The sequence below is a fragment of the Apium graveolens genome, chromosome 6, assembly GCF_009905375.1.
Source record: "Apium graveolens cultivar Ventura chromosome 6, ASM990537v1, whole genome shotgun sequence".
Classification (NCBI taxonomy): Eukaryota; Viridiplantae; Streptophyta; class Magnoliopsida; order Apiales; family Apiaceae; genus Apium; species Apium graveolens.
Window position 1 is genome coordinate 100,270,372 of NC_133652.1, and position 22,121 is coordinate 100,292,492.

The 22,121-nt window shown below is 32.3% G+C and overlaps 1 protein-coding gene across 1 annotated transcript; it reads left to right on the top strand.

Annotated features, from left to right (window-relative positions):
• The first annotated feature begins 940 nt into the window (after positions 1-940).
• On the top strand, positions 941-5,184 carry LOC141668295 (V-type proton ATPase subunit E-like). Its single transcript, XM_074475111.1, has 6 exons — positions 941-1,148; positions 1,492-1,592; positions 2,438-2,606; positions 3,382-3,575; positions 3,785-3,884; positions 4,917-5,184. The coding sequence occupies exons 1-6, from the start codon at positions 1,047-1,049 to the stop codon at positions 4,953-4,955; spliced, it is 705 nt and encodes a 234-aa protein (XP_074331212.1). The 5' UTR covers positions 941-1,046; the 3' UTR covers positions 4,956-5,184.
• The last annotated feature ends 16,937 nt before the right edge of the window (positions 5,185-22,121 follow it).

The following is a 22,121-nucleotide window of genomic DNA, read 5'->3' on the forward strand; positions in this document are numbered from 1 at the left end:
ACAATTATTAGCTTCCTTAACAAATTTCTGGTTCAGCAATTATTGTTATAAATGTTCTGCTCTATTGCAGAAGTCGGTTTTATATCAAAAGACCATAAATATGTAATACTGAACTTGCTGAACATTTCTTTCGCTCATACTTTCCTGTTTTAAATTTAACCTTCCAGTAAGGAATAACGTGCGCTATTTAGCCGCGTAATTTGAGAAAAACAGAGAAAGATGCAATTATGAAGAGGGTGGTTTCAAGCTATGCGAAATAGAGTAAGTCCTATTGTATAAAGTTATTTTATATTTATTTTAGTTATGTTATCAAATAGTTCGGCCTAGTATACTCCTTTTCAAAATTATACTAGCGGGTTAAGGTTTGAGTTTGGAAATTGTTGAAAAGAGTTTTAAAAGAAAGAAAATTTGTTTATGGAGTTTGGAATTCTTGTTTCTAGAACTGTAACTTAAAAGATCTTGATTTAGTTTGGGGTTGATATATATATATAAATTGCTGAGCAGTTGAGGGTATTTGTTTATTGATTACAACCGTTTTTTCAATATTTTAATGAATTTTTAAATTTAATTTGTCAAAAAAATCAAGAGATTCTAATTTCGATTAAAAATCAAAAGGAGTAAATATCCTCTCGTGCTTATTATATAAATCTTTAACAAACTTAGAACTCTTCACAATTATGTCAAATATAACTTTTCCTTTAATAAAAGCATATTGATAATCTCCAAACAATTTCATTTATTATAGCCCCAAGTCTGTTACATAAGAAAATCAAGGTTTTTGTTTAAATAAAATACTGAAATTTGAAAAGATTATAACCAAAACTAAAAAGATAGTGACTTAATTGGAAAATAAGACAAAGATGAATCACTATTCCTGAAGTTTACAAAAATACAACCAGCAATGGGAAGGAAATTTCGTGGGTATATGACAAAGTATATATAACCCACACCACAACTGCACCGGACATATACCTGATTGATTTCTGCTCAGCAAACACATCTGCTCACTGATTCACGATTTTAAAATCAAACGGTGAGATCCGAAAATGAACGACTCAGATGTATCCAAGCAGATCCAACAGATGGTCCGATTCATTCGTCAAGAAGCTGAAGAGAAGGCCAACGAGATCTCTGTTTCTGCTGAAGAAGTAACACTCTCCTCTTTTACTCAATTGTTAACCAATTTAAATATTTTGTATATAATTTTACATTTTATGTCTATTGCTGTATTAGGCCTTCGTTAATTTAGAGTGATCTACATTTAGGGGGTGTATTTAGAAGTTACGATGTGTGTGTGTGAATGTGGGAGGGAGGGGGAGAGAGAGAGAGGGAGGGAGAGAGGGAGGGAGGGAGGGAGAGAGAGGGACAGAGAGAGAGAGGGAGAGAGGGAGAGGGAGGGAGAGAGAGAGGGAGGGAGAGAGAGAGAGAGAGGAATGCGTGGATCTGGATATATGACTTATATGTGCATTTTTTGAATTGTGATCTATGTAGGAATTCAATATTGAAAAGTTACAGATAGTGGAAGCCGAGAAGAAGAAGATCAAGCAAGAGTATGAGCGTAAGCAGAAGCAAGTTGAAGTTCGTAAAAAAATGTATGTATCTTCTTATGTGATTGTGTAATTTGTAGACATGCTTATGTTTATATTGTGTATGAAGTGATTTTTACTATCAGTTCGAGTGATAGTCTCTTGTGTTTTTCATGTAGTAAACCAGGCTGTATTCTCTTTGTGATTTTTTTTGAGATGGTAGTTAAGTGCCTTTTGGTGTTAAATGGCGCTATATGATCAAATCTCAATATCTTAGTCTAGCATTTGATTCTGAAGACGAAGAGTATTTTCCTTGATAAGAATAAGACTGGGATTTACTTGGATTTGATTTAATAACTGGAGCTTCAAGGGACTTAACGATATTTCAAGTATGACTGTGAGAACTTTTGTATGACTTACAATAGGTGTTTTTTTGTTCACTTCAGAAAAAAGTCGTCTCTAGAGCTGGACTTTATTGGGGTGGGGTGGGGGGGTTGTTCTCATAGTTAAGTACAATAACAAAACATATGCTATATAAATAAATTTATAGAGGATATTTGTATATGAGGCTGATTTTGAATGAACATACATATCTATTGAAGAACCTACTTTTGGTTTTTGATATTCTTCTATAAAGATTATCGACTCATTGTTGATGGTAGAGTTTGATAATTACTGTTCAAATGTACTGATCTATCTTATTTTTGCTTAAATCAAGAGGTATTTTATATCACGAGTGATAGTTTTACATTTTTTCGTTTGCACTAGCGGAGGCAAGTCACCAACTTTACTATGCGTATTATTTTATTTTGATGAGAAAGATGAGGTGGTTCTTTATCACCTATCAGAAGTTATGCTTTACTATGATGAAACAATGTCTTTGTTTAATTTATTTTGTGTGTGTGTTGCAGTGAGTATTCTATGCAGCTCAATGCTTCTCGGATCAAAGTTCTTCAAGCTCAAGATGACTTGGTTGATTCCATGAAGGAGGCAGCTTCAAAAGAGCTTCTGAATGTCGGCCATCATAGTTTTTTTCACCACCATAAATATGATGCCCTTGTGAAAGCTCTTATAGTGCAGGTAGGTAGTTTCCGTATATCTTTTGGGTCGATTTCTAAGATAATATATATGAAATTCAGATAAGGTGTTGCTTCTGAATTATAAGCCACATTTTGTTGTGTGATATGAACTTTTAAGCTATATGTTCCATATAGGACTTAAATCTTGCTTTGGAGAAAGGTGTACTCTCATTGACCAGAATTATGTATTTCAAGCTATGTTACTTGGATTCGGCTATTAGTGCCCGACATGGACACGTGTCCAAGTATCGGACTCGGTAATATTTTAAAAAGTATACATGTTTTTGACTTAAAATAAGTGTCCAAGTCTGAGTGTCCATGTCCGAGGGTCGAGTGTCCGACACGGGTACTCGAAGATAAAATGAAGAGTCCAAGTAACATAGATTTTAAGATAAGAACATGTAGGTGGAAGGCAGTGGCTAGATGTATTTTATACCTTTTTTTAGTAAATATCTCTTGTGATATTCTCACTTCTCATAGAGGAGTTTATCATATATTTGCTAGTGAGAACTAGAATCTGATTGTACAAATTGAACTAAAGTCGTCCTCTCCTTTTTTTTTTCCTTTTTATGCTAAGTTGGTATAAGTATTCACACACAATGCACTATGCCTATGCTGAGTTGATGAAAGATTCCAAGTACTCCCACAAACCACTGTGTGTGTGTGTATTAACCCCTGAACCCTCAGTTGTACAAATGTCAATCGTGATGCTAATGTCGCTTTATAATTTTACATCAGAAATCTGTAATCATTTGTATATATTATGTTCATTGCAGAGTTTACTTAGACTTAAAGAACCTGCTGTCTTGTTGCGTTGTCGTAAAGAGGATATCGGGGTGGTGGAGGATGTTTTGGGTTCAGCAGTGGAGGAATATGCAAGGAAAGCAAATGTTCATGAACCTGAAGTTATTATTGATAGGGTCCATCTCCCAGGACCTCCCTCTAGTCACCATGCTCATGGTCCCTCCTGGTATGTACCTAGCCATTATTTTGTGTATAATTTTTCTTTTGCTAATATAAAATTTATATTAGAATAGAAGAATCGATTAGTGATATATGTTTTTTGTTCTATGCCAAAGTTGCCTATTGTTATTAGTATATGTAGCTTTAATTTTCATGCTCTTGCAAATTGCAAAACTTCTCTCATACATGCCTTTTTGGGTGTGGTGATGTTTTCAGCTCTGGAGGTATAGTGATGGCTTCTCGAGATGGGAAAATTGTAATCGAGAATACTCTTGATGCTAGATTGGAAGTTGTGTTTCGCAAGAAACTTCCGGAGGTATTTCGTCAATTTTTGTTCACGATCTTACATAAATTATGTTTCTGGCATTAAACTTGCATATTACCTTGTATTTTTCTTATATTTCCGCATCATTACTTGTTATATTACCCAAGTTTGAAATCCTTAAACTGTATAATTATATCATTTATATATAACTAGTTTATATCTCGTGCGATGCACGGTTTTTTAATTTTTTTTTAATGTTCATATATATTGTTACTTGTGATGTTGTTGCAATATTAATTTTATTTTTGATAGTATGTTGTAATATTATTGCAACAAATATGCATATATCGATAAATATACAGATGTGAAATTGAATTATTACAGCTCTATATAGTAGGATATTTAATCCATATTTCATTTATTGTTATATGATTGTATTATATTTTGGTGTTTGAATACTAGTAGAATAATTTAATCCTTTTATATTTACAATTTTTTAAATCTGTAATCATATTCTATATGGGATTGTATTAGAATATTGTATCGCAATTGGTATTTTAATAGTAGTGGAATAATGTAATCATTTTCTATTTATGATTGTATTAAAAATACAATCATAAATAAAAAATAATTACATCGTTCTAATACAATTTAAACACCAATTCCGATATAATATCCTAATTCCAAATAAAATATTATTAGAGATAAAATCAATCATACTATTCTATTACTATTGAAAAATAAAATATGATTAGATATTCTACTCTATATAAATGTAATGTAATTTAATTCCTCATCCGTATATTTCTTAATATATATACATATTTATTGTAAGAATATTATAACAAACTATTAAAAATAAAAACAACATTGCAATAAGTCAAAAATAATGATATATATGTACATTAAAATAAATTTAAAAATAAAAAAGGTAAATTTAAAAAAACCTATCGCATGAGCTATTAGCTAGTAAATATATAAAACAAACCTTCGTTACACATTTAAAATGCGGGTTTAGTTTATGACATGCTCTGTAATTCATTTATGACCATAGTTATGATTTTTGGTTATTTTCCAAAACAGATTCGCAAAAAGCTCTTTTCTCAAGTTGCTGCTGCTTGATGAAGCCAGAAAGGGGGAGTTGCTGTATCTTCTTAGGCTGGAGCTTGGGTGCGGGTGCTGAGACTGGTTTAGGACCATTTGATTGGTTTCTCAAATTTTCTCAAATTCTATTATTGTGCTATTCATTTTTTCTTAGATCTGAATAATGTCATCTTGTAGCTTTCTATGACTCACAACCTCACAACAAAGGACTTGTTTGTCCAAAATAAGAGTACAATTCAAGCATCAAGGTGCCAAATCCATGTTTTTTCTTCTTTTTGATGCTGAATCCATGTTTTTTCTTCTTTTTGTTTTTCGCTAAATTTGCTGAACCCCATGGTAATAGTTGACACACACTGAAACCTGATCAATAATCTACGATAAAATTGACGTATTTCTTTTATTTCTTTTTCTTAATGCCTAATTCATCCATTATGACTTTGTTTGGCCAAATCTTTAAAAAAAGAAATATTCATGACATCAAGTTGTTTACATTGGAAAGTTGAAAAAAGGTCAAAGTTAGTAAGGCGTTCATAATTTTTTTCTTTCAAACCCATTCCTCAGGAAGGTGTGAATATTTGATACCCGAAGGGGGAGGTGGGTATGAAAAAGGTGTATGGGAAATCAATTTTATTTATAATAGTTGAACTTTATTTAAGCAATCAAATATAAATGTTTAATATAAAAATAAATTAATGAACTAAAATTTATTAAAATGATAATTAAAATAATATTTAAATTAACAAAAATTAATAACTTACAAAAATATTTTAAATCTAAAATATTCATTTCAGCACTCAATCAAACACAAGATATCATAAATTATACCTCAACCACATACCTCGTTAACCAGATTCTTGATTACAACCCCATACCACTTCTCGAACCAAACGACCCTAAGTGATTTTGCGATTTTATTATTTTGTATAATTAATGAGTTGTCAAAAATATAATTAATGAGTATCAAAAATATAAAAATAATTTTTATAATTTCTGTATATGTGTTGTACTAATTATTGTGTTTGTTTGTGTATGAGCTTATAAGTTAGTTATAGCTTATAAGCCCGAAAGTACTTATCTCAAGACTGTTTGTCGACTTAAATTATAAGTCTAATTTACGGCTTATAGATAAGTTGAATGTTAGTAACAATGCACTTTTTTCTCAACTTATTTTGATTTTTCACTTTTTTATTAATTTTAGTTTTTAAATATATATTTTTAAATATTAAATTAATTTAAAAGTCATGAATTAAAATAATAATATTTAAAAATTATTTATTTTAGTTCATTTAAGTAAAAAAAATCCGACTTCTAAGTAAAATTAACCAAATACCTATATAAATTATAAGTAATCATCTAATTATAAATTTTAGGTCACTTACTAATTTTAAGTGATAAATTTCTTAAAATTTCCAAAACAGACTCCGATATATAAAAGTAACTTGAATCCACCTCCATTTGGTTTTGAACCATTTTCTCAATTTTAAAACCTTTCTAAATTATTTTCTCAGCTTATAGTCAAAAAGCACATATCGCTTTAAATCGAGACAAACAAGTTCTAAATATTTTGTTCTTTTTTCCCATTTTTGAGTTTAGATGATTTTGGAGAAAAGGACAAGATAATATTTTTTTTAAATACAAGAAAAATACTATTTTTACTGGTAAAAAAAAAATGTTTGATTTCAATTATTACTATTTTTACAGGTGAAAAAAAAGTTTGATTTCGATTATATTTGGTCATATCGTTAATGGAATATGCAATTCTGATCTATGTTATGGCATATTTTGAAATAATTCAATAATATATTTTCTCCGTCCTACAGGATTATTTACGTATTTTTTTTCTCACACGAATTTTTAAGACTTTTATAACTATAATTGTATAATTTATTTTTTGAATTTTCTTTTTCTGTATAAAAGTTTAAATATTATATATTTATTTAAAAAAATATATTCAAAATTATTTAGGAAAACCATTATTTACGGGAGCTTAAAATACATGCCAATCGATCCTCATCCCCCAATATAAAAAATCCAGTAAGACGGAGGGAGTACAAATTTATCATATTCATTAATTTATAATTCGTATTAATAAATTTTACTTAATTTTTCAAGAAATGTCATTTCTCCAAAACGAGAAAACTAACGAATATTCAATCAAGTAGAAAATAAATCTCCATACGATTCTCCCCTATAATCAATTAATCAATCTACCAGTTTTCGAGGCTGGCTTGATTTTCTAGGCTTTGGGTGGTCTGTACTCTGTAATGCCCTTGAAAACTAAATACCATTTCTTTTGGAAAATAATTACTATTTTTTTTTATTTTTTAAACCATTTCTTTGATCTTATAAAGACAGAATATAATAATCACAATTTACATTTCATAATAAAATTTTGAATTTTAAAAGCTAACAATATATTTATGAATATGTCAAAATTAAGACATATATTTTTAGATACTAATTCATCACAATTTACAAGTTAAAGATACGAATCAAATGATATTAGCCACAATCAAATAAAATGTATATATATATAAAAAATGCTAAACAAAATAAATGAAAAAATTAATAGAATATATATAACGAACTTACAAATATTGAAATAAGTTGAAGATTGAGCGACGGCATATCGCATTAAAAAGCCAAAAAAAAGGGCCGGAATGTGGCATGAATGTTTTGAATAAATTACAAGGTTTTAGATAGTTAAATTTTGACCCAACTAAAAATAATCGACCCAATTTGAAATCAGTCCAATTAGCCCTTGATTTGAAATGACTTGATAGGTCGAGTTGGGCACATGGGTTATTGAAACCGTAAATTACAAAATTATAATTTTGTAATAAATATCGTGACATTATTTATTGGCATATTTATTATTATATTTAAATTGTGTTATTATAATAATACATATACATATACTTAACATATTTTAAAAAATGGTATATAAAATTGTCAAGTAGATAGTGTTTTTTTTGACAGGGTCAACTAGATAATGTTGGCAATAATGAATCATGAGATATCGCAAACTTGAAGAAAAGAAGTCAGTGATCACCGAAAAAATTTATATTATTAAAAGCCCTACTCTAATGATAAATCAAAAAGTGAAGGATAATATTTTTTTTATTGAAGACCCCGCTCTCCCAAGAGAAGCCACGGGGGCCCTGGTTGACGAAAACATAACCTTATATAATTTTTTTTTTTTGGTAAATGAGGTCTAAGCCTCGTATATTAAACTAAAAGGGAGAAGAATATACAAAGGACGACCCTTTTCAAATTTTCTAATGAATAAGTCTCCAAAGAAAAATTAGAAATTTATATAAATGTTACACACACCTAAAGAGCGTGTACAGAGCGTATGATTTAGGTTTTTGAGTAAGATTTAGGTTTTTAGTAAATTACAAAGGTGTGACCAATTTATACATTCATTTTTAAAATATTAGCTAGATTTACAAATTTACAAAATAATGGCTAAATTTTCTTCTCGCTTTTAAAAACGTTTCTCCCGTCAAATATAGCCTAACAGCTCTAAGAGCATATGCACCCGTTAAGGGCATCAATTCATCAATTTAATCAACGGAGTTAGTTACTATTCACACTAAATCAACTTTTTTTCTTAATTTTTATGCACCTGCAAAAGTCAAAACTCCATCAATTCATCAATTACTATTCATCAAACAAATCATATATTTCCAATATAATACGAAAAATATGGATAATCTAAAAATACTATTAAAAGTCGAGGGTTCGTTACCTCCAATAACATTAATTATTAAACTAAAAGTATATTAATTAATAAAATTTTAAAATTCGAATCATTTCGATTATATATTATATTAATATATAATATTTATATTATCAATTTCAAGATTTTAAATAAATTTAAATTTAAATAATATTAAATTAATAAATATATAAAAGAACCGTATTTTGCGAAAGATTAGAGGTGGTAATTCGTAAAAGTCATGAAAATTTGATACATTTGTGTAGGTTCCACCAATTAATGACCATTAACAACTCCATCAAAAATCAACAGTTTGGCTGATGGATTGATGGAGCATCAATTTTTTATGGAGTAAAAATGGAACCGCTGCATGCTAGTTTTGCAAGCTAGAATTGATAATGCTGATGAATCAATGTTTTACTCACTGCGGTGCATATGCTCTAATAGAGCAAAGAGTATTTTCGGATTTTTATATTTATAATAATTATATTCTTTATCCATTTAATTATCTATCATTTTCTTCACCGTTTTTGTCCTTTTTTTCACTTCTGTTTCTGCCGGTGGTCCTCACCTCAGCTTTACATCATCTTCTTCTTCTTAAATCCCGTGCGATGTACGGGTTCCGGTTAATATTTTAAAATTTTATTTATTCTGTTATATTCTAATTTTGAAAATATTTTTGTAAATATATAATAATTATAAATTTATAATAAAAATAATGAATAACTTTAGTAGAATAAGTAGACTCTATCTAGTGGTTTAACAATTTAGTAGTTTAGCGGATATATAACACTATTTATTTATTTTTTAATAATAGAACACGTTGTGGTCGTAGTTTAGTAGGATAAGTAGACTATATCTAGTTGTTTAACAATTTAAATAAAAATAATGGATAACTTTAGTAAAATAAGTAGACTCTGTCTAGTGGTTTAAAAATTTAGTAGTTTAGCGGATATATAACACAATTTATTTATTTTTTAATAATAGAATACGTTGTGGTCGTAGTTTAGTAGGATAAGTAGACTATATCTAGTTGTTTAACAATTTAGTAGTTTAGAAGATATATAACACTATTTATTTATTTTCTTTAATAACTAAAATTAGAGAATAACCGTTGAACCAAATTATACCTCATTTCGATTAATATAGTATAGTATAGATTTGGGAACACCATCGCCGCCATGGTGGTGGCTTCGCCCTACTTCCTGCCGCACACACAAACCCACTCAACACACTCACCCTTGTCTCTAATCTCTCATGCTAAGCCTCTCAATCCCACTCGTTTTCCGAGCAATACACAAAATACACAAAAAATATAAGCACAACATTATCCATCAGTCTCCTCCATCTCCGATCATTAAAACCCACCAAACCCTCCCCAGTTCAAAAAAAATAAAATCCCCTTCTCTTCCCCTCTCCCTTCTCCGTCTCCATCACCTACCACCACCGCCGTTGCCATATGGCCAGTGGTGGCCGCCACCGGGACCCCCAAATTCTCCAATTAATAGATACATCGTAAATCCCAAAATTTCCGATCAAATCCACCACAAACCTCCAAATTTCCGATCAAATCCATCACAAATCCCTAAATTTCCGATCACATCTAGTGTATGTATAGTTCGTATGTATTGTTGTTATTTTTGTTATTTAGGATTTAGTCATGTATGCACTTGAAATGTTTGAATTTCTCGAAAAAGATCATGGGTTGGGCGTCGTTGGGTTTTGACTTCGGCGAGAGATGGAGAGGGAAGGAGCGCGACGTCGATTAGGTTGGTGAAGAGAGAGATCAGGGGTAAAGTTGGAGTGAGGGATTTGGGGGGAGGGGTTGAAGTTGGGGACAGGGACGGGGGCAAGCCTGCAGAAACTATTATATTCTTTTCATTATTTATTTTTCTTAAACATAGATGTATTTTTACCTTTATACCCCTGTTTTTTACATTGAGTTAACGGTGCAAACTTAACGATCTTGACGGGAGGCACGTTTTTTAAAGGCGAAAATGAAATTTAACCACCATTTTGTGAATTTGAAAATTTGGCTAATATTTTGAAAATGAGTATAAACGTTAGTCACACCCCTGTAATTTACTCTAGGTTTTTTAAAAAAATGTCAAGACCATAATGAATATTAAAATAAAATTACTTATATTTACACATTTGAAAATCTTGACAAATATATATTGGTTATTACATGGTGTCATACTTGCATATGCAGGAATATTAAGTACACTGTATGTGATTTAGAGAAAACATTTATAGTACTTTATTAGTTAAAGTATTGATTTTTATGAATGATATTATCAAACATTTTCAGCTCCTGAAATAATATTGTATTTATAGATTCGTGTATATAATACTACTCCGCCAAACAATTGCTAGTGAACAGTTATATAATTATGGGTTATTTTTTATTATACCATTTTATAGTTAATTTTTTTAATTTGATACCATTAAATATTTTTGACTTCTATATATTACTATTTCCCTATACTAAAAAATCACATAATTTTCATAACTTTCACAATTTTCCTATATATTTTCCCAATTTCTTAATTAATTCTCTTACTATTAGTTTCATGTCCAATTCTCTAATCACCAATTTTCTAATCACAATTACTCTAATTACCATTTAATTCACTTAGTATAACAATTTCAGTTACAATTTTATAATAATTTGAAAAATGATTATTCTGGTTCAAAATTTAATACAATGATTAGTAATAAATAGTAAATAATATTAGTTTTTGAAATAATCATGTTTCTTTTTTTGTTGCTGTATTTTATTTTATTCGAATTATAGTTAGTACGGAATAAATATACAATTTAAATAAATACTCATAATTTCTTGAATTATTTTAAATTAGGTAAATTTATATTATTTATCTAATAATCATTATTTTCTTATCATCATTATTATTTTTTATTTACTCAAATAAAAAGGAAAAGATATCAAGATCAATATCACATGAATTTATTTGGACCAGTTAATGTCCAGTCAATTTCAAGAAAAGATATGCACTTGTGATGGTGGATGACTACTCAAGATATACATGGGTAGAATTTATGCACTTTAAAGATTAAACTCCACACATCATAATTGAACACATTAAGAAGATTTAGAAGCAGACTGAAGATCAGAATTGTGTGAAAAGATTGAGGAGTGATAATGGAACAAAATTCAGGAATGCAACCTTAACTGAATTCTTCAAATACAAGGGTATTGTTCAAGAATTCTCAGCTGCTAGAACACCTCAACAAAATGTGGTAGTTGAGAGAAAGAACAGAACACTAGTAGAGGCTGCTAGAACAATGCTGCAAGATGCAAAGTTGCCAACTAGTTTTTGGGAAGAAGCTGTGAACACTGCATGCTATACTCGTTAGTCCGTCTAGCGCCTTTCGGTTGGGGCCCGCCCCGGGGGTTAGAATATCTCATTAACAAGAATCTTGGCAAGTCACCCTACTCAATCTTGTCTAAAATAAATCCTACTGTAAAGCATCTTCATGTGTTTGGAAGCAAGTACTATGTGTTGAAGGACAACTCTGAATATGTGGAAAAATTTGACTCTAAAATTTTTGAGGCAATTTTTCTAGGATATTCACTGGAAAGAACTGCATATAAAGTCTATGTGATTGAACAGAAGAAAATTATGGAAAACACAGATGTTACTTTTGATGATGACAAGTGCCCATGCTTGGTATGCCTTGATGGAAATGAAGCCGAAGCCCTCAAGTTTGACAATCTCAACATTGATAGTGATTTTGATGATGAAGCTGAAGTCAACACAAATCACAGAGTTGATGAAGAGTCTACTGAACAAGTGAATCATGAGAATGGAATCTCATCTCAAACACCTGAATTTGATAGCACAAACTTTGGGGGAGAAAGAGGAGAAAATTCTGAAAGTCATGCAAATAATGAAGAAGAAGCAGAAAACACAAGTCAACAAACTCACACAAGGAAATGGGATAGGAGTCACAACACCGATACAATTATTGGTGATCCCATTGCTGGAGTGAGGAGTGTAACCGCAAATGAATGTCTTCATACATGTTTTCTGTCTCAAGTTGAGCCCAAGAAAACTGAGGAATCCCTTCTTGATCCTGATTGGATATCTGCTATGTAAGAAGAACTAAATCAGTTTGAAAGAAACAAAGTTTGAAAATTTGTTCATGCACCAAAGAACAGAAGTATAAATGGATCAAAGTGGGTATTGAGGAACAAAATGGATGAAAATGGAATTGTCACCAGAAACAAAGTAAGGTTGGTTACAAAAGGCTACTCACAGGAAGAAAAAAATGATTATGATGAAACTTTTGCTCCAGTTGCAAGACTTGAAGCAATAAGGATCTTTCTTACATTTGCTGCACATTCAAATTTCAAGGTGTATCAAATGGATATGAAGAGTGCATTTCTTAATGTTGAGTTGGAAGAAGAGGTTTATGTACAACAGCCACCTGGATTTGAAGATACAGAATTTCCAAATTTTGTATACAAATTACTCAAGGCTCTCTATGGACTAAAACAAGAACCTAGAGCTTAGTATGACACACTGTCAGAATTTTTGATTAAGTATGGATTCACTAGAGGTACTATTGACAAGACTCTCTTCTACAAGAAGCATGGTGATGATATGATCCTAGTTCAGATCTATGTGGATGATATTATCTTTGGTTCTACAAATAAAAAACTTTGCCAAAGATTCTCTAAGCTTATGCAAAGTGAATATAAAATGAGTATGATGGGGGAATTAAGTTACTTTCTTGGACTTCAAGTTAGTCAAATAAGTGATGGAATCTTCATCAGCCAAACTAAGTATGTCAAAGATTTATTAATTTTTTTTGGTATGGTTGACTGTTCACCTGCATCTACACCTATGTCTACAGCTACAAAGTTGGATGAAGATAAAAAGGGAAAGAGTGTAGATATCTCAAGCTATAGAGGAATGATTGGATCTTTGCTTTACTTAACTACAAGTAGACCAGATATCATGTTTGCAACATGTCTGTGTGCAAGATTTCAAGCCAATCCAAAAGAATCACATTTGATGGCTGTGAAGAGGATTTTCAGATACTTGAAGGGAACTCCAAACTTGGGATTATGGTATTCTAAGGGAACTGGTTTTGAAGCTGTTGGATACACAGATGCAGATTTTGCTGGATACAGGGTTGACAGAAAGAGTACTAGTGGAAGCTGTCAGTTTCTTGGACAAAGACTTTTATCCTAGTATAGCAAGAAACAACAATCTGTGTCAACTTCCACAGCTGAGACTGAATACATAGCTGCTGGAAGTTATTGTGCTCAAGTGCTTTGGATTAGAAATCAGCTAATGGACTATGGCCTAGTGTTACACAAAATTCCAATTATGTGTGACAATACTAGTGCTATATCTATTGTGGCTAATCTAGTTAATCATTCTAGAATAAAGCACATTGATGTAAGGTACCATTTTATTAGAGAACATGCTGCAAATGGTACCATTGAGCTCATTTTTGTTCTAACAGTTAAATAATTAGCTGACATTTTTACTAAACCTTTGGATGAAGCAACTTTCACTATACTTGTAGGTGGAATTGGAATGCTTAATTCTTCATCCTAAGGCAAGAACTCAGCTAATATTTTGCAGCAGGTTAATTTTTAACAAATTAAAATTCATTTGATTAATTGGAAATTAACTGAAATATGAATTATAAATATTTCAGAAATCTCTGCATATTTATTTTTCAAAATTCAAAATTTAGCTTGGAATTTTTTAATTCTAAGAAAACTGTCTAAATGTTAGATTACATTGTTAATATGTAAAATTAGCACAAGCCAGAATCAAAGTGATCAAGAGTATATAGAGAACTGAATTCTCGATAAGTCTAATTGACTTAGCGACAAGTCATTTTAAGACTTCTCGAGTGAGTTCTCGACAAGTCAATTTTCTGACTTCTCGATAAGCTTTATTATGACTTATCAATAAGTCATTGTAGAGTAATCTATAAGTGATAACTCACAGAGTTCTCTACAAGTACAATTTTAGACTTATAAATAACTCAGAGTTGAAATAATTTAATTCAATAAATTATTTTGGTAAATTACTCTTGATAAATTTATTCTGATTTTATTTGGATTTATTCATATAAAAATTGGAAACAATTCAGTCCATTTTAGGACAAACTGAGTATTTATTTGACATCTCGACAAGTCAGTTTTAGTTCTCTAAAAGAGTAAATTAAAATGACTTTTCGATGTGTAATTCTCTTTTTAAAATGACTTCTCGATAAACAAATTCCTAACGTTTATTTTTGAGTTCTCGATAAGTCATTTGCTTTTACTATAAATACTCAGACATCTCGACATACGCATACTTATGCTTTCGAGAACTCGAAGTGACCTAGATTTTTCAATTCCAAACTGATTTCTCACTCATTTCAAGCTCTTTCTCTCTCATTTTTCTTACCCATTCCTTCTTACTCAACAACAATGGCACTCAATCTTGTTAGAGTTGAAATCCCCAAACAAGGAACCAACTACCTTACTTTCACTGATGCTAATCAAGCCCCTGATAGTTTCAAGGGGTTTGTCAAATTTTTGTCTGAATCTTACCTTGCAGGTGTTTTAACTGCTAACCCAATCCTGTACTTGGATGTCCTGCATGAATTCTGGACAACAACTGTAGTAAGGACAGTTATGAATGACAATTCTGTGTCCATGGTTGTGACCTGTTCAATTGGAGGCCAATAATTAGAGTTTAAGGAGCATGATGTGAATGCGGCTTTGGGTCTTCCAACTGCAAATCTGGTGGAAGTGCCAACACAAGATGAGCTAGCTGAGTTCATGAATTTCATATACTATGGTGGCAGGATCAACCTAGCAAGTCTGAACAGAACAAACCTAAGGATGGAATGGTCCTTTGTGTTTGATTCTATAGTGAAGGCCTTTACATGCAGAAAGACAGGATATGACAATATCTCAAGTGTGGTGCAGAAGCTGGTGTACTCAATAGCCCACAACAGACACTTGAATGTTGGTCTATTGATCTTGGAAGAACTTGCTACCAGGCTAACAATGCCCTTAGCTGCAAGAGGTAAAGAAATTTTCTTTCCTAGATTTATTATGTCTACTTTAAACCATAAAGTATCAGACATACATTTGCTTAATGGTATAGACAACACAAAAATAGGCAATTGTAAGCAAGTGTCCAAAATAATATTTGGTTCACTTACTACAAAGAACAAGGTAACTGTAAGTCTAAAAATCAATATATTTATGATGGAGAGGTTTAAGACTTACCCTTATCCCATGCCTGACATGAGGACAAATGCTCAATCTAGTACAACAATGGTCCCTGAACCTGTGGAAGTACAAATACAGGAACACCAACAGGGACCTTCCAATGCTGAGACCCTTTCTTCTATACCTGTAGCTACTAGGAAGCCAACCACTTCATCCTCTCAAAAGGGTGAAGTGAGTAAAAATAAGAGAAAGCAGGCACATTTACCAATTATAAATAAGAGTGGTGAGGAACAAATAGAACCTGAGCACCCTTGCTCAAGAGAAAACCAAAGAAGGTTAAAAACTTAGAGTTGATCACTCAAGCCACCTCTGCTGTAATATCCAAGATATATCGTGTAATTATTTTGCTATTAAATAATTATTATGTGTGTTCAATATCTATTCTGTGAGTTAATTGTTAAATGCTATCTGTACTTGGATATTCAAAAATAATATTAATTGAGTATTTTAATTTTTATATGTCCAAAATAAAACATAGATAATTGTCATATTTTCCTAATTATTTTTATGTTGATTTATGGATTTATAAGGATCATATGAAATTTATAAAATCTTTTTCCGAGTATTTAAAATCTATTTTATAAAAACGGGAACCAACTGACGTCAACCGTTGTTACGTTTTTGGAACCCGAAACTCTTCCGAGAACTCCTTCCTAACCTAATTGTAATATTCCGAGCATATTCCATGTTTCGACTTTTTCGATCCGGCGTACGGTTTATTCTGCGCGGGTCCCGGCGCAATATTTTCGATACAATATTTGTTTCGGTAAATCAATAAAACCCGTATTTTCGATAAACGAGAGCTTTTTATTAAACTATCCCAATTATCACTTCGTAGTACGTGTAACCAGGCGCTGAGACCAAGACCACAATACAAATTGTACTGATTTGGATAATTATCCCGAAAATCGATACCGTTTGGATCAGTTTTTATAAATAAACGTACCGTTTTATATCCGGAATGATCCAACGGGATACTAATTTTCCGTAATTATAAATAGCCTTTTTCCGTATTTTATTTCGTATCAAAATCATTTGCAGATAGCTAATTTTATAATTTTCAGAGAAAAATCCTAATTACATAAACTGTTCTAAGAATCAAACAGCAAAACGAAGGCGTTACCAATCTCTGTTTTCAAAGCTTGAGTAACCAAAACGAAGGATTTGAAGTGTTCTATCAGATTCTGAGCTTTGTTTCACTGCAGAATCAAAGGTTTATTTTCTGAAAATTTATTTATTTTCGAATTTATTTTATTAAAAATATGAATTTTTGTTCGGATGATTGTTTGTATGATTTGATGATTGCATGTTGTAGAGCTTGTTTTCCTGATGATTTTCATATGTCATACGTCTGATTTGGAGTTCAATAACATGCTCAAAAGTGGGTTTAATTTTCGAATTTCAAAATTAGGGTTTATAACCCGTATGAATGTTTTCAATTGAAATTTGGGGGTTTTTGATTTAGGGGTTATTAGCTGTTGATTTATAGTGGGTTGTGTTCCTTATAAAATTTGCAATCGATTGATATATAGCTCGTTAACAGACGATGCTTAAATAGAAGGGAGTTGTGTTTTAAAGATTTATGATGTTCGCCGGAAACCGGCGATGTTCTTGGCCAATTTCCGGCCAGAACAGGGATGATTAGAATGTTTTGAATGCATGAACAAGTTCCTGGTGTTGTGTTGATCTGGAGGTGTTGGTGGGGTGAGGACGCCGGGATCGTCTTCTCCGGCCACCCCCGATTTTCCGGCGACTGAAACTACAAAATTGCAGTTTAGTCCCTGTATTTTTGAAGATGGTGAAGTTTAGTCCCTGTAGTTTGCAAAGTTTTCAAAAATAGGATTCCTGTTTATAAAATGTTTAAAAATCATATTTCCTATTTATTTTTATTATAAAAAATTCATTTTTAATTTCTGAAAATTCTGAAAATTATTATTTTAATTCCGAAAATTATTTTTAATTCAAAAATAAATCTGAATTAATTAGTTAATTAAATTCAGTTAATTTTTAATCTATTAATTGGTCAATTAATTTGGAAATTAATTGATTAATTGATTTAATTAATTATTAATTGATTTGAATTAATTATTTAATTAGATATAATTACTTAAAAATGATTTAAAAATTCCGAAAAATAGTTTCGAGCTTTAAAATATTATTCTAAATTATTTCCAAGGCTCGATAATTAGTATAAAATTGTTTCGGAGCCAGAATTGGCCAACCGAACCCTGTTTATTATTCCGAAATTGATCCAACGACCCGTTTTAATTCCGAAAAATATTTTAAAAATCATTTTAAATATCAGAAAGCCTATTTATGACCCGAGACTTCTTTATAAATAATATATCATTGATTACGTGATGTATTATGTGCTATATGTGACTTGTTGATTGACTATCAGTCTATATATTCGGTGTTTACTTGATTATTGCATAACTTTCAATCTGTTAATCGGATTTGGGTAAAACGAAGGGTAGACAGAAGTATGTGTTGAATAGAACTCTATGAGTCGATTATTGATAGATGTTTATGATATGTGAGCAGAAGAGGCAAGGCGTAGGAAAGGGAAACAGGTAGTTGAGGAGTAAGACGATTGTGATTAGAAGTGAGTGCAGAATAGTAAGCTAGTACCAGGCAAGTGTTCTGAACTTTCTCGAGATATTGTAGTACTTGATAATCCTGTGATATTGCAAGTGTTTTGAAGCACAGAAACCTAAACCCTGATTCTAGTTATTGATCTTGAACCACGAACCTTATTCTTTCTAGACCATTGATTGTTGTATACCCAAACACGAACCTCAAGTATACGATACTACTCCACAAATACATGCAAACAAAATTCCAAACACTAAACTGAATTAATTATATACTCAAACATTGTATCCTATGCTTTGAAAGCCCAAATCTTTGAAACCCTGAAATGTTGATTCCTTTGTTATCCAATTCTTTCAATACCAGTATCCAAGCTTTTAAATTATCTTATTGATCCTTACAAGGATTGAAACCCTTTCATTATTAAACACTCATTATTGTTAATGATTCTGATTATTGTTTATTATTGCTTATTCTGTTATTATGTTAGAATTGGATTATTTTTATAAAATTGTGGACCAGATTCGTGGTCAGACCATATAATGGTCAAGTTAGGCCAATGTGTGCCTTGGATCCAGTAGTTAGAGCAATGTTGTATGCCTTGCTCGGGGTTAGTGCGTGACTGATCAGCAGCCTGACCTTGGTTTTAAAATTAAAAGTATAATATCCAATTCTAAATCTTAATCCATTGTTCACTTGATATCAGAATCATGTTCACCTGATGATCATTATTCTCAGCTTTGTCATTGTGACTTGCTGAGCTAGTTAGCTCATTTGTGCGATGTTGTTTATATTCTTTCCAGCTAAAAAGGAACCAGTTGGTAACGAGGATCCCCAGTCCAACGCGAGAGCTAGGGGTTCAGGTTGAGAAAGCTGAGCTAGTAGGCTTCTTTTGGAATAATTTAAGTCTGTAAAAGTTTGTAATAAAGTTTAGTACTCAGTTTGAGTTTGAATGGTTGGGATTTGAACGATATGTAATATAAGTAGATGTGTGGCTTGTGTGCATACTTTAACCTGTTGCGATCTGTGGTAGTTGGTAAATAGGGTCACTGCATATTATTGTTATCTTTATTATTGTTATAAGAAGGTTATAAATAAGATGTATGTGTGTGTGTGTGTGGACCCCAAACTTCTGACCCGGGTTTGGAGGGCGCCACATCTGCATCCTCTCAAAAGAATGTAGTTGTAAACAAGGGACAAGAGCAGATTCTAGAGGCACCATCTCAAAAGGATGTCTCTATTGAAAAGAGCATTAGCCCAAATATACTTTGTATAGAGTCTGCACAACCATCACTTGAACAAATTTAAGTGTATGAAAGGAGAAATAAGGATGTCACACATAAGGAGAGCACATCCCTTGAAGCTCCCTCATCTATTCAGGGGGAGCTGCCAACACTCACTTCTGATCAACAAATTCTAATCTCTAAAATTTCTTCTTCTTACACAACACTTGAATCTAATTCTCAAGTGCAACCTCACTCAAGTGACTTGGTTCAAGAAACCTTGCTTACCACCCAAACACCATATTTAGATGGTGAGAGGCTACTAGCTGGGGTAGATCTTGATGACACCATCACAAACATGGGGGATTCATCATTTTTTACTGAAGACCCCAAGGTGGTTACAAATGCACCTTTATGTGCAAATCAGCCTTCACAAATTATAAGGTTTGAGGGTAGTACTCTTGAGGGGGAGCTATCTAAATCCTCTCCAATTTAATTGAAGTTTCCTGTCACAAGAAAAACTCCCCTCAAAACCCTAGCTGAAATTACACTAACAATTGAAACTGGGAGTACAATTGCTAATGACCCTGCTATGGGAGAGGCAAAAACATCACATTCATGTAACAGTGCTATGAAAGAAGCACAAGGGTTTGAGGTTGGTGCACATGACAGTAACCCAGCCAAATCCCCTCCAATTCAACTGGAGGTTCCCACCACAAGTGGAGAACAACACCCTGTCATAACCACAGAGCAATCTGTGAGTAAAACTGTGACTCTTGTCACAGGTGGTTCAGTCATACTATCTCCTTCTCACCTAACCAATCAACCTTCCACTTCTTAACCACAAGGACATAACCTCATATCCCAATGGCTAAAAGAAGCTGCATCTCAACCTTCCTCAGTTGATGATCTCATGGTTGACAAAATTGGTGGCCTTGCTCAAATTTCACAGCAGCTTCTCACATCCAACATATCAAATCAAGACTACCAGGCCATCATGCTATCCCACCAGACAGATGTTGAAGAACAATATGCTAAAATTGTTGATGAAGCTGGTCAGGATGCAAACTGTGATGCATGGCTGGACAGGGAATTTTCAATTGAAATGGATGCTGTGTTAGTTAAGTTCAGGGAAGAGAGTATTAAACCATCTGGGGAGCAATATTAGATCCTTATCCCCACAGGAAGTATATGATGCAACAAATGAAGTATTACAAGGCTCAAATTAAAGCTTTCCAGAACTTTAGAAAAGCACTTCAAATTACTCTAACTGGGCATAAAGACAAGATAATGAAGATGGTTAGAAAAAAGATGGATCAAATCATTCCCTCACAGACAGAGATCAAAAACAAATTCATAACCTTTGTGATCAAATTTCTAGGTATGATCTAAGTGGAGTGGAAACTAGTGTCAAGAATCTAAGAACCTCATTTGTAGCTCTGCATGACCAAGTTCAAAATCACATCACTAACTCCAATGAATCAAGACTGACGTTGGATCAAATGACTCTAGTAGATACACTCATTCAGCCTTGCTCATGGAAGAAATTAAGAAAGCTGTACAGGATACTTTTGGGGCCTCTACTTCCTCCATATCTCACTCCTCATCAACCATACAAATTCAAGAACTCCAACAGAAAGTGTCTTCTCTCCAAACCTCAAATGACTCACTAAGTGCACAAGTACATGCTCTCACATCCTTAGTGCAGAGTCAACAAACAAACATCAAAACCCTGGTGGACTCTCACAAGCATCTCCAAATGCAGAATTCTGAGGCTTTGGGAGCCATCATGGGGAAGCTCAACATATCATTGCCCTCATTGCCTGAAGATGTAAGGCCAGAACTACGAACTCCCCTACTCATGCCTGTTCCCAAGACTAAGGGGGAGATTGAAGCTAGGATTCAATAATCCAAGGATTCTGTTAAATCAAAATCTAAGGAGCCTATCACATCAATTCAACATGGTCAAAGTTCTTCACAAACTCAACAATTTCAAGATGTGGGAAAATACAGACTCAACAAGGCTGCAGAAGGACCAAATCAAGATCAAGAATTCAGTGAGCTTCTTGCAGTCTTGAGGATATCTCTTCAAAATAACTAAATCACTTACAAAAGACATTGGCCAAGACTATCAACTCCATTAGGGCAGTGGTTGTGAATGTTGATAACTACTTGCAGAAAAGGATTGTTGTAAATATTAATGTTGGTGGTGTAGATAGATGTCTTCAGGTGTCTATTTCATATCTCATAACTCTAAGAGCATCTGAGCTAGATGTAGTGATTGATAAGGTACATGTAATCATCACAGAAGACACCCAGTTGCTTTATGAACTCAAAAAGGCTCAAATAGATGCTTTTCCTGAAGCTTATCT